Source organism: Phyllostomus discolor, chromosome 7 (genome assembly GCF_004126475.2).
Source record: "Phyllostomus discolor isolate MPI-MPIP mPhyDis1 chromosome 7, mPhyDis1.pri.v3, whole genome shotgun sequence".
In the NCBI taxonomy this organism is placed as follows: domain Eukaryota; kingdom Metazoa; phylum Chordata; class Mammalia; order Chiroptera; family Phyllostomidae; genus Phyllostomus; species Phyllostomus discolor.
The window spans coordinates 126,412,132-126,430,966 of record NC_040909.2 but is presented as its reverse complement, the minus strand read 5'-3'; the positions used below and the strand labels follow the sequence as shown (position 1 = coordinate 126,430,966).

Sequence of the window (18,835 nt, the reverse complement as noted above, 5' to 3'; positions counted from 1 at the left end):
CATAAGACTAAAACATCTCACCATGATGGCCTCATGTAATTTCAGAACATTAAACAAAACAGAAAATTCGAAATGTCCTGGAGACAGAAAGAAAACCTACCTATTATAGAACAACATGAGAACTGGCACCAGACTTCTCAATAAGATACAAGATCCAAGAAAATAGAGGCTTAACCTAGAGATGGGATCAACAGAAGTGGCAGGGTAACAGTCGCGCAGGTGGAAAGGGCGAGCCCCAGTTAGAGCAGGTGAGAGAGAACGACCTCAAGAAGAGAAACAAGTGTCCACTGCAAGTATCACAAGGCTGAGAGGTGCAAGATGGATTCAAGTGAAGAGACACAGGGGTGTAAACCACCTCATCTGTCACAACGGGAAGTTAAAGATACCGTCTAAAATTAATCAACACAAAACTGAAGTTCTTTTGTGAGTAACCTGTGCGCCTGCCCTTTTCGCACTCTTCTTCCTAGACTGAATTCTTCCTGCTGACCTACAAACATGAGAAATCTTCGAGGTGTAATCTTAAGTCTTCTTTTATTTTCCCTACATGGTTTACAAAGTGATCTTGTCCACTAGTGTGTATTTAAAAACCCCTTTGGATACCCCCAAATCAACTTACAGATTTCTCCTCCAGTCCACGTGTTATGTACACATGAGCTATCCACGAGCAGTGATTTTTAACTGGTGAGCTACAAGAATTTTTAAAACATGCAACACCTGACTATTTAGTCAGGGGCACCGACCTCCTTTCCCTTAGACTGTTGAATAAAAAATGACAACAGCCAACACAACAACAGCCATCCTGTGTGAATGTCCTGTCTTGAACTATAAATACACAGGTCATATAATAGAGGTGCATCTTAATCAGTCATGTTGTATGATAAAGTTGCATCTGATTAGTTAATTCTTGGTTCCAGAGATCCTTATATACAAGTACAGGCCTGATTTATTTTAAAAGTCACTTTGGAGCAAAAAGGGGAGGTAATTACTATTTTTATTTCTTGTATCAATCAAAATTCTACCTTTTTTTGGTCAGATCAGCAAAATACATATTTTTGGTGAACGACAGAATTCTAGTAATTAGTTTATGTGTGCCACGAGATGCAAAAGGGTGGGAACTGCTGCCACCGAGCACACGTGGCGCCCAGAGCAGACTCTCGGTGTCTCTGCCCAAAGCTGCCCTTGCCCCAACTTCCCCCCAACCTTCCCCATCCCACAGGGGAGAATGCCGCTCACTCTGTGGTTCAAGCCAGAAACATAAATGATCTCGGATGCCTCTCTTCCCCTCTCCTCCACATCCAGTCTATCACAAAGTTTTATTCCGGTTTACCACCAAAATATACCCGAATTTGTTTCCCACTGCTACTGTAGTGAGAAATCAAAGTTCTCTCTCACGTCGACCACAGAAATGACATCTAACTGATCTCTCTACTCCTAATACTTCCTCCTGCAATCTATTGGCCACAAAAGAGCAAAAGCAATTTTGTAAAATCAGGTTGCATTAGACTTTGGTATGCAAAAGCTTACCAATGCACTGACAATAAAATCCCAAATCTATGTGATCTATAATGCACTTCACTCACTCACCCATTAGGTCTCAGCTCAAAAGTATCTTCCTTGAAGAACGGTTCCTGACCATCCAACCTCAGCTACATTTCCACCACTTCCCTTCCCTCAACAAACAAAATTATTCTACTAGTCCCTTCGTTTCCTTCATTCACTGTGCATAATAAATATCTGTTGATACGTATGAACAAAATGTTATAGCCAGCTATAAATGTTATCAACACAATGCTATACGTAGAATGTGACTTGCAGTCCTTTGGAAGAAAGCAGTGGGAGATAATCTGAAAGCCATTCACGAAAACGTTCACTGTAATTCTGTACACCTGGAAACCACAAGTAGAAGGCAAGGGAAGAATTATTTTCTTGATGTATACTACTCTGTAATTCTCTCTCTCTCTCTGTCTATCTATCTAAAGCATATAATTCTTTTATAATAAAATTATAAAAAACTAATATCTCAAAAACACAAAGTAAGAAGTAAAAAAGTTCACTTAAAAATACTGAGCTGTTTAAATATTACCTTATTTTTTGTTTAGCTTTTTCAAATGTTTCCAAATTTTGAAGGGCATGCCTTTCTGGCCATTCCAGAGGATTGGTTTCCATTAGACATGAAGAACTAGGTTCCATAGGACCGGGGTCTAAAGAGACAGAAATACACATAAGCACAGAAAAGTATCAACAGACTGAATCCTGCTATCCAAATCGTGTACAAGTAGACACACGCACACATCCTTGTGGTGTGGGGGGAGGGGGTGTCTGCGTGAGTGTGTATAAAGGCAACCTCAGGCATTAAGTTGAAGCTATCTCTGATGACCTGAACTGTGCAAATTGCCAGAACAAAGTTTTTTTTGAAATAAAAAAATCACTATTAAGCTTTATTTATTTACTATCTCCTCATAATAAAAGCACATCACTCGAGGCATATATCAAACCCCACGATTCCTAACAAACAGTTCGGTAACTGTTCTATCCTAGTTAGATTATTCTCTTTGAAATTCATATTTGTTTACTTAACCAACAAATACACAGCATTTACTTCATACAAGGCAACTTCCTAAGCAATTTATAAATAATCCATTTAATCCTCATAATGACCTATGTCATCCCTGATTTAAAGATAAAAACACTGAGGCTCAGAGTGGTTAGAACACTTGCCCAAGGTCACACAGCAAGCAAACCGCAGAGCCGGGATTACACCTGTTACTTTTGCACCAGATCCCACGCTGTGACCAAGAAGCTGTGCTCTCACTTAGTGGACACATCCCCCAATTACACAAGTAATGAGACACTGCCTCTAACATCTCTCAGATTACTCCACACAACTATTTAACTTTGGTAAGGATGTGAAACAATGATGAAATGATAATGACAATATAAATAACGGCTTACTAGTTTTTTGGCATTTATTATGCTCTAAGCGATTTACACGTATCGACACATTTAATCCTCACAGTGAGTCTAGTGAGTAACATTATTGTCCCCATTTTAAACAGGAGGAAAGAGAGGCACGGGGAGATTGAGCACTTGCCCACAGACATTCAGCGAACCAGTGACAACACTGAGACTGGAGCCCTGGTGGTCCAGCTCCAGAGCCCGGGCGCTCGAACGTGGCCTCTGGAAGCCACGTTTATATTTTGCTTTCCAAGTAGATCAGAAGCCCGTAGAGAAAGTCAAGAACCCGAAATTTTACCTCTTTGTGTACCTTCATGGTGTCAAAGAAACAAAAGGTACTCAACAAACATTATTGCTAACTTGACTTTTCAGTCAATTTCTTATTAATCTAAGGAATAAAAATGATTCTCCCACAGTAAGAACAAAAACTACCCTGTACATTTAAAATGCCAGGCAACCAAATGCTTTTTTGTTACATCTCGAACAGCTTCATCCCATTCAACTTCAACCCAACAGAAATCAGGAAAATACAAAGAAATGCAAGTTAATATAGAAATGATTTCCACCTCCCTCAGTTAAGTTAGGAGACTGTTCCCGCTACAGTGAATGGCAAATGTGGAGCATCTACTACGTGCAGCTTTAACTACACTCAATTTCCTGTGTAGGCTCTACACCTTATGAAAACACAGCTTAATAGAAATCACCCATCCCAGCGGCTTCGAGAGAGCAGTATGGATCACCCTAAAAGCTTCTCCTTCCACTCAAAAACAATGATTACACTGAACATGCTTTTTAAAGGAAGTAACCAGAAAATGTTTAATGTTTAAATGATTAGAAATACAGCTCATCATATATATATACACACACATATGTATATATACCCAGTAAGTCTTCACTTAACACCATCAGTAAGTGCTGCAGCTTTAAGTAAAATGACATAATTAAACCAACTTAATTAACATGAACAAGAGTTAAGTTTCTATGGCATTTCAGCAACACAGTAATGAAACAACATTGAATGAAATGATGTTACTTGAGGATCTGCTATACTTGTATATACAAACATATGCCGGTATTTAAATCGATAAGATTCATTTTATTGTGACCAATATTTTATTGGTTTTAATAAAAAACAGTAACTGTCATAAATGCCACACACAAAAAAATAACTAATATTTAAAGTAACAAAAAACTTACCCTTTAATGGACTGGAGGTATTAACTTTGTCTGTTTTTCTTATGACTGTTTTAGGAATAACAGCATCAAAATGATCTAGAAAGCGTTCCCTTGTGAGTGTTAACAGATGTTTGAACTCAGCAACAGACAGCACTTCCGGCTGCCCTGCCAACTTCCTCCTTTCTGGAAGACAAGGGCCCACAGGATTACCGGCATCGCTATCATTTTAAATTCTCTCTAAAGCACATCTACTACTCATTTTATGGGAAATACTCTCGGAACGAAAACAAGTGCAGTTTTCCCAGCAAAACAGCATTCCCGGGTAGGCCTGCTTTCATTCTAAGCCCATTTGTCGATAGTGGCTGAGTTTCGAGTTACGCGAGAGGGACAGAAAGAGCAATCTCTTCCATACAGAAAGATTATAAACGGTAAAGCTAATTCACGAGTTTTCAAAAGTATGTTGCAGAACCTCATGCTGGTGTTTTTGTAAAAATAAAACCCGTAAGACTGTATTGAAACAAGTTGAACGTGGTATCTTGGTCACTGCCTGCCACTTATTTCTTCTCTCTTCTAAAACCTAACATCCCAGTAAGGAACACGTAAGACAACCAAAGGAGAAATCGTGATGAATGACAGTTCTCAACACCCCTTGGAAGACGACACGGTGGTGCAGCCGGCAAAGCAGAGGCTCTACCTCTGGGCTATCGGGGAGACGCCAGCAAGGTCCGGGGCTGGGACGGGACTGGGCCCACGGAGGCTTAGGGAGGGACCAGTGAGAAGTAAATGTCCCCACCCACCCCTGCTCCAGGCTTCAGGGCCAGGTGACGTTGCTCTAATTTCTGGGGGCAGAAACTGAAGAGAGTCTCACACTACGAAGTATCAGGGGCATTAAGGGTAGTGTTGATGCTGGGGTTAAAACTATGGTTAATGAAGAGTTACACAGTGGTCAGACCCCTAGCCCTGCGGTCAGAAAGCTGGCAGCACAACTGCCCACTGGAGAGAAGAAGGGATTCTCCTCTTGAAAAACTGAACGCTCCCAGAGAAAAGACACGGACACAGACGCTGAAGCGGGAGGAGGGACAGACCTCACAAACAAAATTGTGAATCGTTACTCCATCACTCTACAACGCGGCTTGCCAGGTACTCCAACATGTCAGAGTGAGGCGCACAGAACCTCCCATTTAAAACAGGATGGGTGGGGGGTGAGAGACCACCAGACATTTAAAAGGAAGTCGTTGAGGGGAGAGGGACTGTGCATGGCCACGGTCCTACCACCCGTGTGAGGACTGAGTGAGGGACTCTTGCGGCGCCCTTCTCCCTCCCAGCACGCGCCAAGCTAGCGTGGAGAAGAAACCTGGCGTGCTCTGACCGGACCCACCCGCTCCAAATTTCATCTGAGCCAGCAAGCGCTCAGAACGCATGCTCTCTGCAAGGTGGCCAGGGCCCTGCCCCACAGGGTGGCCTAGCCCTGGCAATCATTCAGGGCGTCAGTTCAGTTCCGGGTGTGTGCATCAGAAAACCTACCCAGGCGTAGACCTACTAAGTCACTTCCTTCAGTCCAGCTTTTATCCGTAATGTTTCGCCATCTGTGTGCACGTGTCTTTAGATCTTAATTACTTCCAACTTTGGAAGGGAAAATGGGTATTATCCACTGTCCCCTCACTCAACTAAATAAAAAAAAGTCCAGGGTGAAAAAGAGAGACTAACGTGAGCAAAGAGAAAAAAGGAGCCCAGCAGAAACAAAAACACTGAAGGAAAATAAGTTTTCTGAAGTTAATATTATCGCAGAAATAAGGGAAAATACCACACCCATGAAACACGTACAGGATGCTCTAATAAAAGGAAACTCAATGGACAAGAAAAGACTTTTTAAAATTAAGCACAATAAAAGCTCAGATTTTTAAAATTCCATAATAGGGCTTAAAATGCAAGACATCCCCCAGGAACTAGAACAAAAAGATAATGTATAAAAGGAAAGGAAAAGGAGGCATCCTGTCCAGAAGACCAATGTATAAGTGTTATAGAAATAAAGAAAAGAGGAAATGGGAGAGAGGAAATTATTAAACAGATGGCTTTTTTCAAACTTAAGAATGTGAATATTCTATTGAAATGGCTCACCGGGTACAGAGCTCAATAAACCGGAGAGGGGGACACCCACACTGTGGTTTCAAATGAAACTCAGAGACAAAGCTTCCGGAAGTGCAGGTTCCAGAAGAGAGTAAAAACAAACAAACCAAAATACATCAATGCAAAGGGTATGAGTTGTATGAAAGTTCTCCACACAGCAACGCAGATAACAATAATGCAGTCTTTTATCTAAAAATTGTCAGCATTCTTAAACTTCTTTAAAAATCAGTGCAACAAGATCTTAATATTTCCAAATACAAAAAGTTAAAAATTACCAAAAAAATGGGGTAAATATAAATTATAAAATTACAAATGTTACTTATATTTATTCTTCATCACATTCATGTTGGGTCCATTATGAAAATATTTAAGTTACAGGAATTTACTGATACATTATTAACAGTGGACAAATCATCTAAATCTAGAGAGAAAGGTGTAAGTATCAAAAACGACACCACAGCCCTGGCTGGGTGGCTCAGTTGTTGGAGCGTCATCCTGTACACCGAATAGCTGGAGGTTCAGTTCTGGGTCAGGGCACATGCCTAGGTTGTGGGTTCAACCCCTGGTCAGGGCAAACACCTAGGTTGTGGGTTCGATCCCTGGTCAGGGTGAGTACAGGGGGCAATCGATCAATGTTTTCCTCTCACAATGATTATCTCTCTCTCTCTCTCTCTCTCTCTGTCTTTCCCTTCCCCTCACTCTAAGATCTATAAACATATCTGTGGGTGAGGATTAAAAAGAAATAAAGACTGATAACCAAGTTAATATTTAGAAATAGAGTAAAAAAAACCTTAAACACTGACACTTGAGAAGGTGTTAATTTCTTGAAGAAAAATCCATAACTCTGGCTTCACCCCGTATGTGGTATGTGCGTGGTTATTATTGGTACTCATAATGAAAGTCTCAGAGTCAGTGCTCAAGTTAACTCACTAATTGCTCTGAACTTGCATTTTCTTCTATTTGTAGTCTCCACCCTCCTATGACAGTTACAAATATATAAAGAGACATTTTATAAACAGATTTCCACTAACCAGAATAAAATTGAGGTATGTTTCCCAGCACACAGTTAAAAATGGTGAAGTACAAAATTTCCCGAAGAAACATTTCTGTAAATGGTAACACGGCGCACAGAGAAACAGGAACAGTGACAAGCAGCTGCAGACCTTCCCTGCCCTGCTCTGCGGCGCCTCTCTCTGCGAGAGGAAGAGCAGCGCTGCGAACGCGCGTCGCAGCAGGAAGACAACTCGGTGAGGTGTGAGGGCAATGGCACTTGGTGTCCGCACAGTCAACACTCGTGCAGCAGAACAAAATGCACACACTGTTACTTACTCAGACATTCTTTCAAAGCCAAAGCTTGAACGTTAGCTATCTGCTTCTCTCTCTGTATAAGCTGCTCCCCAGAAAAATGTGGAAGTGACATGAAGTCAAAAGGAAAGCCTGAGACACAGAGAAAAGTCAGGATTAGAGATGTTCTGAGACAACAATTAATACTCAGTTTGCAGCTAATGTTTTATCGTATAAGTTAGAGAGTAAAAGTCAATTACTTATCTCTATTGGCCCTGCATATTTCAAAATAAACAATAATTAAGCTGAAAAACATAAACATACTAAATTATTGTGCATTTTAAACTTTGACCTGCTTCTTAAACTGAGGGAACCTAGGCAGACGAGAAGAATTCCCTCCATCACACTGTCTCCCGTGGCGTGAGCTGCCGACACTCTCACGCAGAAGGGGTGCAGGGGACAAGGAAGAGAGTAAAGAGGGTCACGTGTACGGTGATGGGAGGAGACTGGACTTCGGGTGGTGAGCACACATCAGAGCAAGTGCACAGGTACCGTATGAGAAAGCTGTATGCTGAAACTCACACAACGTGATTAACCAATGTCACCCCAATAAGAGTAATTAAATTAAAAGTGAGTAGGGTCGCTAGTCTTTAAAGACGGCCCCCAGTGAACCGCATGTCCTGCTCTTCTCCACTGTGCAGTCCTTCCACAAGGAATCCTGGCTGGTGTGAAACCAGTCACGCACGGTAAAAGTGACCGTGAACCACCTCTAGGCAGGGTCGCAGAGAGCCTCGAGGCTTCTCACAACAACTGCTGTCAGTCAGGGGCCACAACAGAAATCAGACCGCCCTGTGACTATGACGCTGTGGGAGAGCCCAAGCCGGCCCCGGGGAGGGGCGCCTGAAGGGAAAGCCAGCTCTCCTCTGCGGCAGCCACCCTCACGCAGGGGCCGGGTGTGGGCGGGGAAGCCGTCCCACTCACCCAGCACCAGCTCTTCCAGCGGCTGGGGCCCAGCTGCATGTGACTGCGGTCTCACGTGGGACTCCAACACAGAAACGGCCAGCTGAGCCCAGCCCACAGGACCACGTGACATGAAAATAGTCATTTTTGAGCTAAATTTGGTGTGGTTTTTCACATAATAATAGACAGCCAAGACACACAGTATGGGGAGAAAAGATGAGGTGTAAAACAGAATAAGATGCTTGAGAGAAAGTAAATGAGAATGAGAAGTTACAGAGAAATAACGTGTTTAAACGGGGATATATTAAAAATTTCTTATCTGGATTCGAGGCCTGATCTAGAAAATTTTACTGGGTATAACATAAAAGGGATTCATTCTCTACACTCTGAAGTGTTCGGATACATTATAATATGTTTAAAATAAATTTACTGAAAGTGAAATGGAGTTTGGGGGAAAAAGTTCATTAAAAACCATGTAAGCTAATTACACACACAAACAAATGTGAAAAACAGCTTCCACTGAAGTCTGCACTCACTCGTTTGGGTTTCTTCCGTCCTCGCCGTCACCCTTCCGTGAATTACGCTGAGGGCGAACGCGCCATTGATCTGGTTTGCGGAGTGGATCAGCGTGGCTTTGCATTTTCTGCTGTCACTGCCTTGTAACAAGAGGTAATAGCTAGAATACTCTCCTTTCACTTCAACATCTGGAACTAAACAGAAACAATTACCTTGTGAAGTATGTGAACATTCAGCACGCAATGTGGCAGAATCATACGCATGACCCATAGAATATGATGACATCTCTGTGTTGTTTTAAAGCAACCTGTTACCCAGTACATTTGGGGCTAGCCAGTTGTTCATTTAACTGAAAAAAAAAATACTAAAATCAGAGAATAAAAGGGAAAAAAGAAAATCATGGAATCATAACAAAAAAGATACAAAGCGTAAACATTTTAATTTCACTTATAACTTCCGATGCAGCTCACCAGAGTTCCATGACATTTCATGCCCACTCCCATAATGAATCAACCACGATCTCCAGCTTCCATTTCTCTAAAGGGCAATAAGGTGACCCCTGCAGACACACACAACTAAACGGGTGGGGACAGAAGTGTACAGATGTACTTAAGGGTAGCTTTTTGCTCTTTGCAGTGGGCACCCCTAATGTATTTTTACAGAGGGAGTGCAGAGCATTCATTAATCTGGCATGCCAGTTACGTGAAGGTCAGCCACAACAGCTTCTAGTATATTTTAAAAACAAATCAAGTGAGGGTTATCGTGAAGGTCGAAGAAAAACTGTGAAGCCTTTGAGAGTAAAAATAGAAGCCGAGTCCTTTTTGTTGAAGATGGTGAATTGTACATAAGCATTTATTTTCACTCTCTCCTGAAACTCCATGAAATGAGAATAAAGAGAATTTTAAAATAGCATAAATCTACAAGGACTAGTATCTGAGAGAAGAGAACAGCAACTACATTTTGAAAGCAGGAAGCAGATGAGCAATTGGTAACAAGCCTTAGTCTCTCAAATGCTAAAGAAGCTGAGAAAAACAGAGGCAAAAGCTTAGAAGCAGAACAATTTATACTACAACCCCACAGGAGACTCTGGGAGGGGGGACCCAGAAGACGCTGGAATCGAAATGAAGGTGAAATAAAAAGTCAAGTTGAAGGTCTGTTTGAGGAGCAGTGTGGCCTCCTCATTCCTCCTTATTCTATTCAAGTAAATGATTGTCCTTTGCCCAGCGCGGAGGACTAGTGCTTTATTCTCTGGAGAAAGTAATACTAGGTGTCTCTGGCCTGGGAATATAAACAGAGAGAGCTCAGGGTCGGAGCTGATGATCAGTGCATTAAGTGAATCCTTCTGTGCCGAACACTGAGCCCTTTTCCTCACCCACATAGCTTCCAGAATTTTGGAAGCCAGAGAGCAGAACTGAGTCTTCTTTTGGAAATGTGGTCAGTCCTCGAGGACAGACTAAAGCACCCCAATACTGGGGATCACCTAACGTGATGCTGCAGTGAGGTCACCCTAAAATGAAGATCCCAGGGAGCAGGCTCTACTCGTGCACCCACATTTCCCAATCGGCCTTCTGGTTCTCTCTCTCTCAAGTATGAGCCGACAGCCAACCACTACGAGGCCTTCAGGGAGGTCTCTACTAGGAAAGCTAGATGCCAAAGTAAACAGAAAAAAGTGACTTGTAGAGAAACAGAGAAATTCATTAAAAAAAATCACAAAAAATGAACAAATCAGATCACTGAAATCCTCAGAGATTATATTTCATCTACTAAATATGAACAGAAAATTATAGGAAAATGTCATTAACTTTGAAAGAGTTCACAGAAATTAAAATTCAGAATGCAGAAATATAGATTTCAACTAATAAGTTAGAAGATAAAGTTCAGCATATCTATCAGCAAGTACAGTAAAAAGAGAAAGAAAGAAAGAAAGAAAGAAAGAAAGAAAGAAAGAAAGAAAGAAAGAAAAAGAAAGAAAGGAAAATAGCAGAGAAAGAAGTGGAGAGAGAGACCCAAACCAGGAGACATAACATACAAGACTAACACAAGAGAGAACATGGAGGAAAGGGAATTATCAACAAAATAATTATAACATTGTCCCAATAAAAAGACAAGCCTCCAGGCATGCTGAGTGCACAATACAAGAATAAAAATAGACCTACCAAGGTGCATCATCATGAAATTCAGAAGACCAGGACCAAGAAGTTGGTGATTTTATAAAATGCCAGAGAAAATGCATGTTTCTTATTAAAAAAAAAAAGGTGAGAATGGCACTAGAATTCTAAACAGCACCAAAACTGGAAGACAATGGAACAATGACTTCGAAATTCTTAGATACACTAAGAAAAAAGTCTACTGTTAGTTTATGAGAAGAGTTTATTTCAGAGATACAAGCATATTGTGGGGTAAAGCCTGTACCCCAACAAAAAATCTTTGCAACTACCTTGTAATAGAGATAGTAATCCTACTCATAAACATCGATCTTACAAAAGGAATGTAGAAAATGGCTTATTACAAAGGAATGTAGAAAAAGTTGTTATTTGAAACTAATGTTTGCCAAGAGTTACAGTGACCTTAATTCATTTACCAAGTTAGCGCTCTGCCAACTTAAGTCATGTATCTCTTCAATCCACAACATCCTTCTCACATTTATTTAAATCACATTACCTATATTAAAATTTTAATCACTGAAGCCTTACTTTCCTTAAAAGAAAAATATTTGGGCCCTGGCTGACGCAGCTCAGTGGATTGAGCGCGGGCTGCAAACCAAAGTGTCGCAGGTTCGATTCCCAGTCAGGGTACATGCCTGGGTTGCAGGCCATGACCCCCAACAACTGCACGTTGATGTTTCTCTCTCTCTCTCTTTCTCCCTCCCTTCCCTCTCTAAAAATAAATAAATAAAATCTTAAAAAAAAAGAAAAGAAAAATATTTTACAGAACTCCCCTAACAATAAAAACTATGCAGTCATTTAAAAACTGTTCCAGATACAGCAGGTGTTAACTGATTAAATAATTTTCATGCAAACACAGAGGGTAACAGATTTATAATTAGCATAATTATTCAATTCTCATAGCTCTTCCTAAAGAAATAAGGGAAAAGGATTACAATACAAAATTCCTTTCTATTTTCATCCATTATTTTTATCCTATCAACTCATAAGAGATTGATGGGTTTGCATGCCCCCTCTCCACCAAAGCCAAACATCCACTTTGGATCTACTATATGTATGGGTAAAATGGGAGAAGCAGAAATTACAAGTTTCCTTTAGTTGTATCAAATTTTACAAATAACAAATAAACCATAATGAAAAAAAATTCTAGTATAATATAAACTGAGTCATAGTTTATGTCACTAAGCTTCCCAGCAGTTCTTAAAACCCTGTAGCAACCCCCTTTCTTGTAACAGTTCGACAATATAAAAACAAAATCATATTAATGTAAAGGGGATTTCAAATGATATAATGAAAAATACCTCAAGATAATTCAGGAAACAGGATATTCTGGTTAAGTGAATATATATATATGTGTATATACACACACACACACAAATATATTCTTCAGAAAATGACAAAATCATATTCCCAATTACTTTGATAATCATGGTATATAGTCAACAATAAAATAAACAGAATCCTCATAGCAAGCATTTCAGGAGGCTACATACTTCCCAATTAAATCATTGTTCCAGCAATTCTAGACCCACCCTTTGAAATGGCCCTTAGGGTCAGCTGAAGAGAAGCAAGACAAAAACAAATCAATCTACTCACTTTACATGCACAAAGCATTTCCAAAAAACGTATTGCCTTGCTTCATCTCCCACTGTATTTGTCAGACTAAACTTTGAAGGATTTAGTGCAAAGCTCAGCTGTCACTGACACTCTCCAAGAAGATTCCCTGCTCCTACTCTGGAAAGACTCGAAAAAGAAACGACAGCACTGTTGAGTAGGTACATGAAGCCTCCCACTGTGAAGATTACAAAAAAGGCAGGATTTATAAGTTCCACCATGGCTACTTGAAACAAATAACGCTAAGATCCTAAACTGTGTGCATCTCCTCTTAGTTACAATATAGTAAAACGTGCAATTTAAAAGCTGCAATGAACAGAGAAGCTATTCAGAATATTGCTTCAACCTTACTCATTCTCATAAACGATCTGTTTATTGTTCCACAGACACAGAAAGCATTTAAGATAGGACAGAAAAACAAAAAGCGACTGCAGAAAGTATTTACCTTCGTTACCAGCTGTGAGTCAGACAAGTTTGGGAGATGCCCTACGCAAACACTGTCCTCACTCTCCAGCTGGAACTGAAGGCCCGAGGTGGTCATTTTTAGTCCTTCTTCTGCCTCAAAACATCTGGAAGACTCTGCAGTAACAGTGTCTGGCTAACCTCGGGCTGCAGAGAACACACCCCGGACAGCGGTCCTCAAATCCTGGGTGCTCACTGGAACTACTTGGGTGGCATTACAAACTGTTGAGGCCCTGGTTCCCCCAGATTTACTTGTTCTCATCCAAGACCCAGTTTGACCTGCCCTTTTTAAAAAAAACTTAATAACTGTCATGGTGATTCTAATGTGAACTGGTGCTAAGAATCACTGAAGAGCCTGCATTTAGGTCTGAGGGTCTTCAGGTGATTCTTACCAAAAAATAGTAAATAAAAAAATAAAAAAGTTTTAATGAGCTACAATGTACATGTACAAATCTACATATATATACCAGAACTAAGTTTAATTAGTTTAAGTGAATTATACAATTGTGCAGCCACCTCCGTGATCCAGTTTTGAAAAACTTCCATTACCTCTTTGCAGTCGCCTCTCCTACTCACGGCCTCAGGCCACCACTGATCTGCTTTCTGTCTCTCCGTCTTTTCCAGAAATTTTACATAAACGAAACCACACAGTAGTCTTTTAAGCCCAACTTTATAAACTTAGCAAACTCAGGTGCACCCGAAACTTTTTGTGCCTTTTTATTGCTGGGAGCACTCCACGGTATGGACAGAACAAACTGTCCGTCTATGGTTCATGAACGCCTGCAGTCTCTGATTCTTAGCTCTGCGAGTATTGCTTGTAACAGACAGTAGCTTGCAAGCTGTGTGTGTGCACCTATGCTCTCATTCCTCCTAGGAATGGAAGTACCGGGCTGTGTTGTCAAGTGCAAGTTTAACAGCCGGACTGTTTCCTACGGTAGCTGTACCATTTTACATCCCCAGCAGCAAAGGGAGAGGTTTGTAGTTTCCCCACATCTTCAACATTTGAAAGGTGCTCTTTTCCCTAACAGCCGTTCTACTGAGTGTATCGTAGAATTGGACTGTGGATTTAATTGGCATTTCCCCAAAGACTAATGATGTCCAACATCTTTCATGTGCTTTATTAGCTATTCATACATCTTTAGGGAAAGGTCTATTCACGTTTCTTACCTACTTACTAATTGGGTTGTCTACTGATTGAGTTGTAAGAATTTTATATACATATACATACAGGATGTGGCAAACGTGGGTTTCCAGTCGTGAGTACGTGGAAGAGTTTATTCTTATATTATTATTTATTCATTATTGTATTATTTTCCATATAAACTGTAAATGTACTTTTGACCCACCCTGTATATATCATCGTTAGATATATAAATAGTTTTTCTTAGTAGTCTTTGAAACTTTTCCTTAATAGTGTTTTTCAAAAACCGGTCATTTTTAATATTGGTGAATTCTTAGTTTTTCTTTCTACAGGCCATCCTTTTGGTGTACATGTTTTCTTACAGAGGTTCTGGAGTTTCAGAGTTTCCATTTAGGTATAAAGTCCATTCTGAGTTAATTTTTGTATAAAAAGGTAAAATCATGTGGTTTTTTTATACATGGCTATCCTGTCCCCCCAGCACTACGTTAAGGAGTTAAGGAGACTGACTACCCTTTTCCCACTGGCGTCTGTGTCTTTGTTCTGGCCCACGGACGCATATGCACTCCTGGCCCAGCTCCACACGGCCTTCATCACTGTGGCTTTGTAGTAAGTTGTCCATCAGTTAGTACAGGTTCTCAAACGCTGTTCTTCCTCTCCAAATTGTCTTGGCCATTTGAGGTCCTTTCCGATTCCATGTACCGTATTTTGTCATGTATAATGTGCACTTTTTCATGCAAATTTTTGAGGGAAAAATAGGGGTGTGCATTATACATGGGTAGTACTAAGATGTGGGCACACATTATACATGGGAGCACGTTATACATGGCAAAATACGGTCAATTCAGTGTAGTCACTTTCTATGAAAAGTCCTCCTGGGATTTTGTTGGAGACTGAACTGAATCTATGGGTCAACTTAGATAGAAGCACCATTCTAATAAAGCTGAGTTTTCCAATTTATGAGCGCGGCGTCTCTCCCTATCACTTGCATCTCCCGTGACCACTCTCAGTAATGTTTTGCTGTTTTCAGTGTACAGGTGTTGCACTTCTTTTGTTAGCGATAGTCCTCAGTATTTGATTCACTGATTTCTGGTCTCATTTCCTTCCTTGTACTTACCTGGATTTAGTCTTCCAGCTTCTTGAGGTTGATGTTTAGGTTATGGATTTTAGGTCTTGCTTCCATTGTAAGATAAGCATTTAATTCTCTAAGTACTGCTTTAGCTGCTTCCCACAAATTTATGTTTTGTTCCTATTCTCATTCAGTTAAAACTATTTTCTAATTTCCCCTCTGATTTCTCCATTGACCTACAGGTTATTTAGAAGTGTGCTATTTAATTTCCAAATGCTTAAAGTATTTCTCAGATTTCTATTGTTGATTTCTAATTTAATTCCATTATAACTGGAGAACATACTGTGTATTATTTCTATCCTTTAAATTCTGAGCCTCATTTAACGGTCTAACGTTTATAAAATCACTCCAGAAGAATCTTTCTTATACCCTTGAAGAGAATGATTATGTTGTTAAGTGGTGTGTTCAATGAAAGTTAGCCTGGTAACGCTGGTTGACATTGTTCACGACTGAACTCCTAGCGCCTACAATAATGCCCTCAATACAGTCGACACACAATAAGTATTTGCTGACTGAGAGAATACTTTGTCTGCACCACTAAAATCTTTCAAAATCTTTGTAAGGGTCCTTTACTTTTCTCAATACAGAAATTATTTACTGATCAGTTATACTGTATTATTTTAACCTTGTTAGTTTCAGCTTACTACTTTTGATACATTTTTAAAAAGGTTTTATTTATTTTTTTAGAGAGGGGAAGGCAGGGAGAAAGAGGAAGAGAAACATCAATGTGTGGTCGCCTCTTGCACGCCCCCTACTGGAGACCTGGCCTATAACCCAGGATAGGTTTGATTCCCAACCTAGACTGGGAATCAAACTGGCAACCCTCTGATTCGCAGGTCAGCACTCAAACCACTGAGCCACACCAGCCAGGGCTCTTTCTGATACACTTTTATCACATGACTTAAGTACGAAGAATACACATGCTTCATCAACTCAAAATATTTCATCAGTTCTTATTAGTCTAGTTACTTTAAAGTTGTTTTTATTAGAAGACTCATCTGTCAGCAAAATAATAAGACTTTTTCCCCCAAGTATACCTTAGACATTCCTCCTTTCAAAAGAATTCCAATTTTTAAAAAATGAGGCAACAATAAACTCACAAATGTAAAATTAGATGCATTCACACTTGGGTGAAAATTGTGATTTTACCCCGTGACATTAAAGTTTCTTGATTTCTCTGTAGCTTAGCTTTTTCATTTGTAATATAAAGTCAGGCGATGATCAACAAATAACAATTTCATAAGAGTTCTCTGTAAACATACAGTGAGCCAGGCACTTGCATAATACAACCGGCTTTTCAGTCCAAGTTTTAAATGTAGAACTCTTTCTTCAGAAATGTAATAGTTAATTGCATTTATATATACAGTTCTGCATTTTTCCCAGTATTGTAATAGTGTCTGTGTATTTCAGCAAAAATCACTTTTTTAAAAAAATATTTTATTTATTTATTTTTTAGAGAGGGAAGGGAGGGAGATAGAGAGAGAGAGAGAAACATCAATGTGCGGTTGCTGGGGGTTATGGCCTGCAACCCAGGAATGTACCCTGGCTGGGAATCGAACCTGGGACACTTTGGTTCCCAGCCCGCGCTCAATCCACTGAGCTACGCCAGCCAGGGCAAAAATCACTTTTAAAAACCATTCTTTAGCCACTCTTAAGTATACTTCAGTGGGGCATTGTTTTTATATGTTAAGTCAAACCATAGGAAATTGCTGACACTTAACAATTTTTGATATACAAATACAGCAACAGCACATAGTTCAAACTAATAATACCTATATATATGTAAGTGGTTTCCTCCACACCAACACTGAAAAATAAATTAACAAAAATACCACTTACATTTAAGTAAAGTATAAAGGAACACACTTTGGCTATGCTACTCTGGACAAGTTACTAACAATTTGAGCTTTAATCACCTTATGAAATACTGGGATTTGGATTTAAATAATCTGATTTTGTAACAGAAATTAGAGTTTCACTTTCACAATGACATCCCGAGTGTAGTGGGTTATCAGAGCAGGCCACACAGGCAGTGGGTAAGAGCACACCCAGGGTTCAAGTCCTTCAGGAAGTTACAGAGCTATTCATGGGCAGAGCCAGAGCTTCAACCGAGATTCTGATGAATAGCTCAGTAAAACCTCTGAGCCTTAATTCCCTCATCTGTTAAATGGGTACAAAGTAGGTTTACGGGGCCATTAAAAAAATCAAGATAATCGCCCTGGCTAGCATAGCTCAGTAGATTGAGCGCAGGCTGCGAACCAGGCACCGCAGGTTTGATTCCCAGTCAGGGCACATGCCTAGGTTGCAGGCTATGGCCCCCAGCAACCGCACATTGATGTTTCTCTCTCTTTCTCTCTCTCTCTCTCTTCCCTCTCTAAAAATACATAAACAAAATCTTTAAAAAAAATCAAGATAATCAATGTTTCTAAAGTACTTAAAACACTACTTAGCACATAATGAAGCTGCTAAAGAAGTTCTACTTCATTTCTTCCAAAAATTGTAATCACAACTGTTTTTAATATACTATATAATAAAGCATTTCATTTTTACAAATTTTACTTCTAAAATGTCTCTAAAAAGCCCATGTTCAATATAATTAGCTACCTAATTAACCCGATGTTGGGCCTTTAGATCACTCATGATTTTGAATAAGGCTGCATATACTTTACATTACAGTAGATTGTTAGAGATAATAAAAAAAAATTTTTAAATGATGTGGGTCCTTTTCAATCCATAGTAATAAATATTGTTTTCTCATAAAAAATGTTCTCCCCACTTCAAATTTGATAAATGTTGCATCTATGTTGTACCATTAAAATAATTTAAAGATTTCCTACTTACCGCTGATTGTTTTAGGCTTTTTGGCTATATATTCCTTCCATTTTCTCGAACTGAGTTGGTTGGGAGGCGGAATGAGTGTGTTACTGATAGTACACGGCAGTACAAAAAGTGCACCGACCTGCTTAAAACAGAGCACACTTTCAGTGACCGCGCACGGAGACGAATGCTTCAACAGCAGCACCTGACAACTCCCCGCTTGCATTCCACCCGCACAACGTGTACGCAGTAATGCGCTCTCCCAACAGCTCCACCCCAAACACTAAGACACAGAAACAATGCCCCACCTCCACCCCAACCCCCCAAACAGCCAAAGACCAGACACAAAACTAGAAAAAGTTCTTCAAGGCTGCAGGTGCCCCTTTTCCACTAGGGTATAAATCTCTAAAAACCCTGTTATTCACATATTTGCTTTCAAGTTCAAGTTATGGGTGTAATTTCTTCATATCTCTACAAGCTAATGAGAGGCCA

General features: G+C 40.0%; 1 protein-coding gene across 3 annotated transcripts in view; it reads right to left on the bottom strand.

Annotated features, from left to right (window-relative positions):
• The window catches only part of LOC114514699 (MDM2 binding protein), a 54,600-nt gene that overhangs the window by 18,326 nt on the left and 17,439 nt on the right, over window positions 1–18,835 (bottom strand). For 2 of the 3 annotated variants that reach the window (XM_036031382.1, XM_036031384.1), the window contains exons 11-15: window positions 18,368–18,488; window positions 9,039–9,212; window positions 7,588–7,695; window positions 4,153–4,314; window positions 2,084–2,201 (exon numbers count right to left, since the gene is read on the bottom strand). In XM_036031382.1, the coding sequence (XP_035887275.1) occupies window positions 2,084–2,201; window positions 4,153–4,314; window positions 7,588–7,695; window positions 9,039–9,212; window positions 18,368–18,488 (683 nt within the window). The remainder of the gene's footprint in view (window positions 1–2,083; window positions 2,202–4,152; window positions 4,315–7,587; window positions 7,696–9,038; window positions 9,213–18,367; window positions 18,489–18,835) is intronic. The other variant, XM_028533932.2, reaches the window with a different exon arrangement.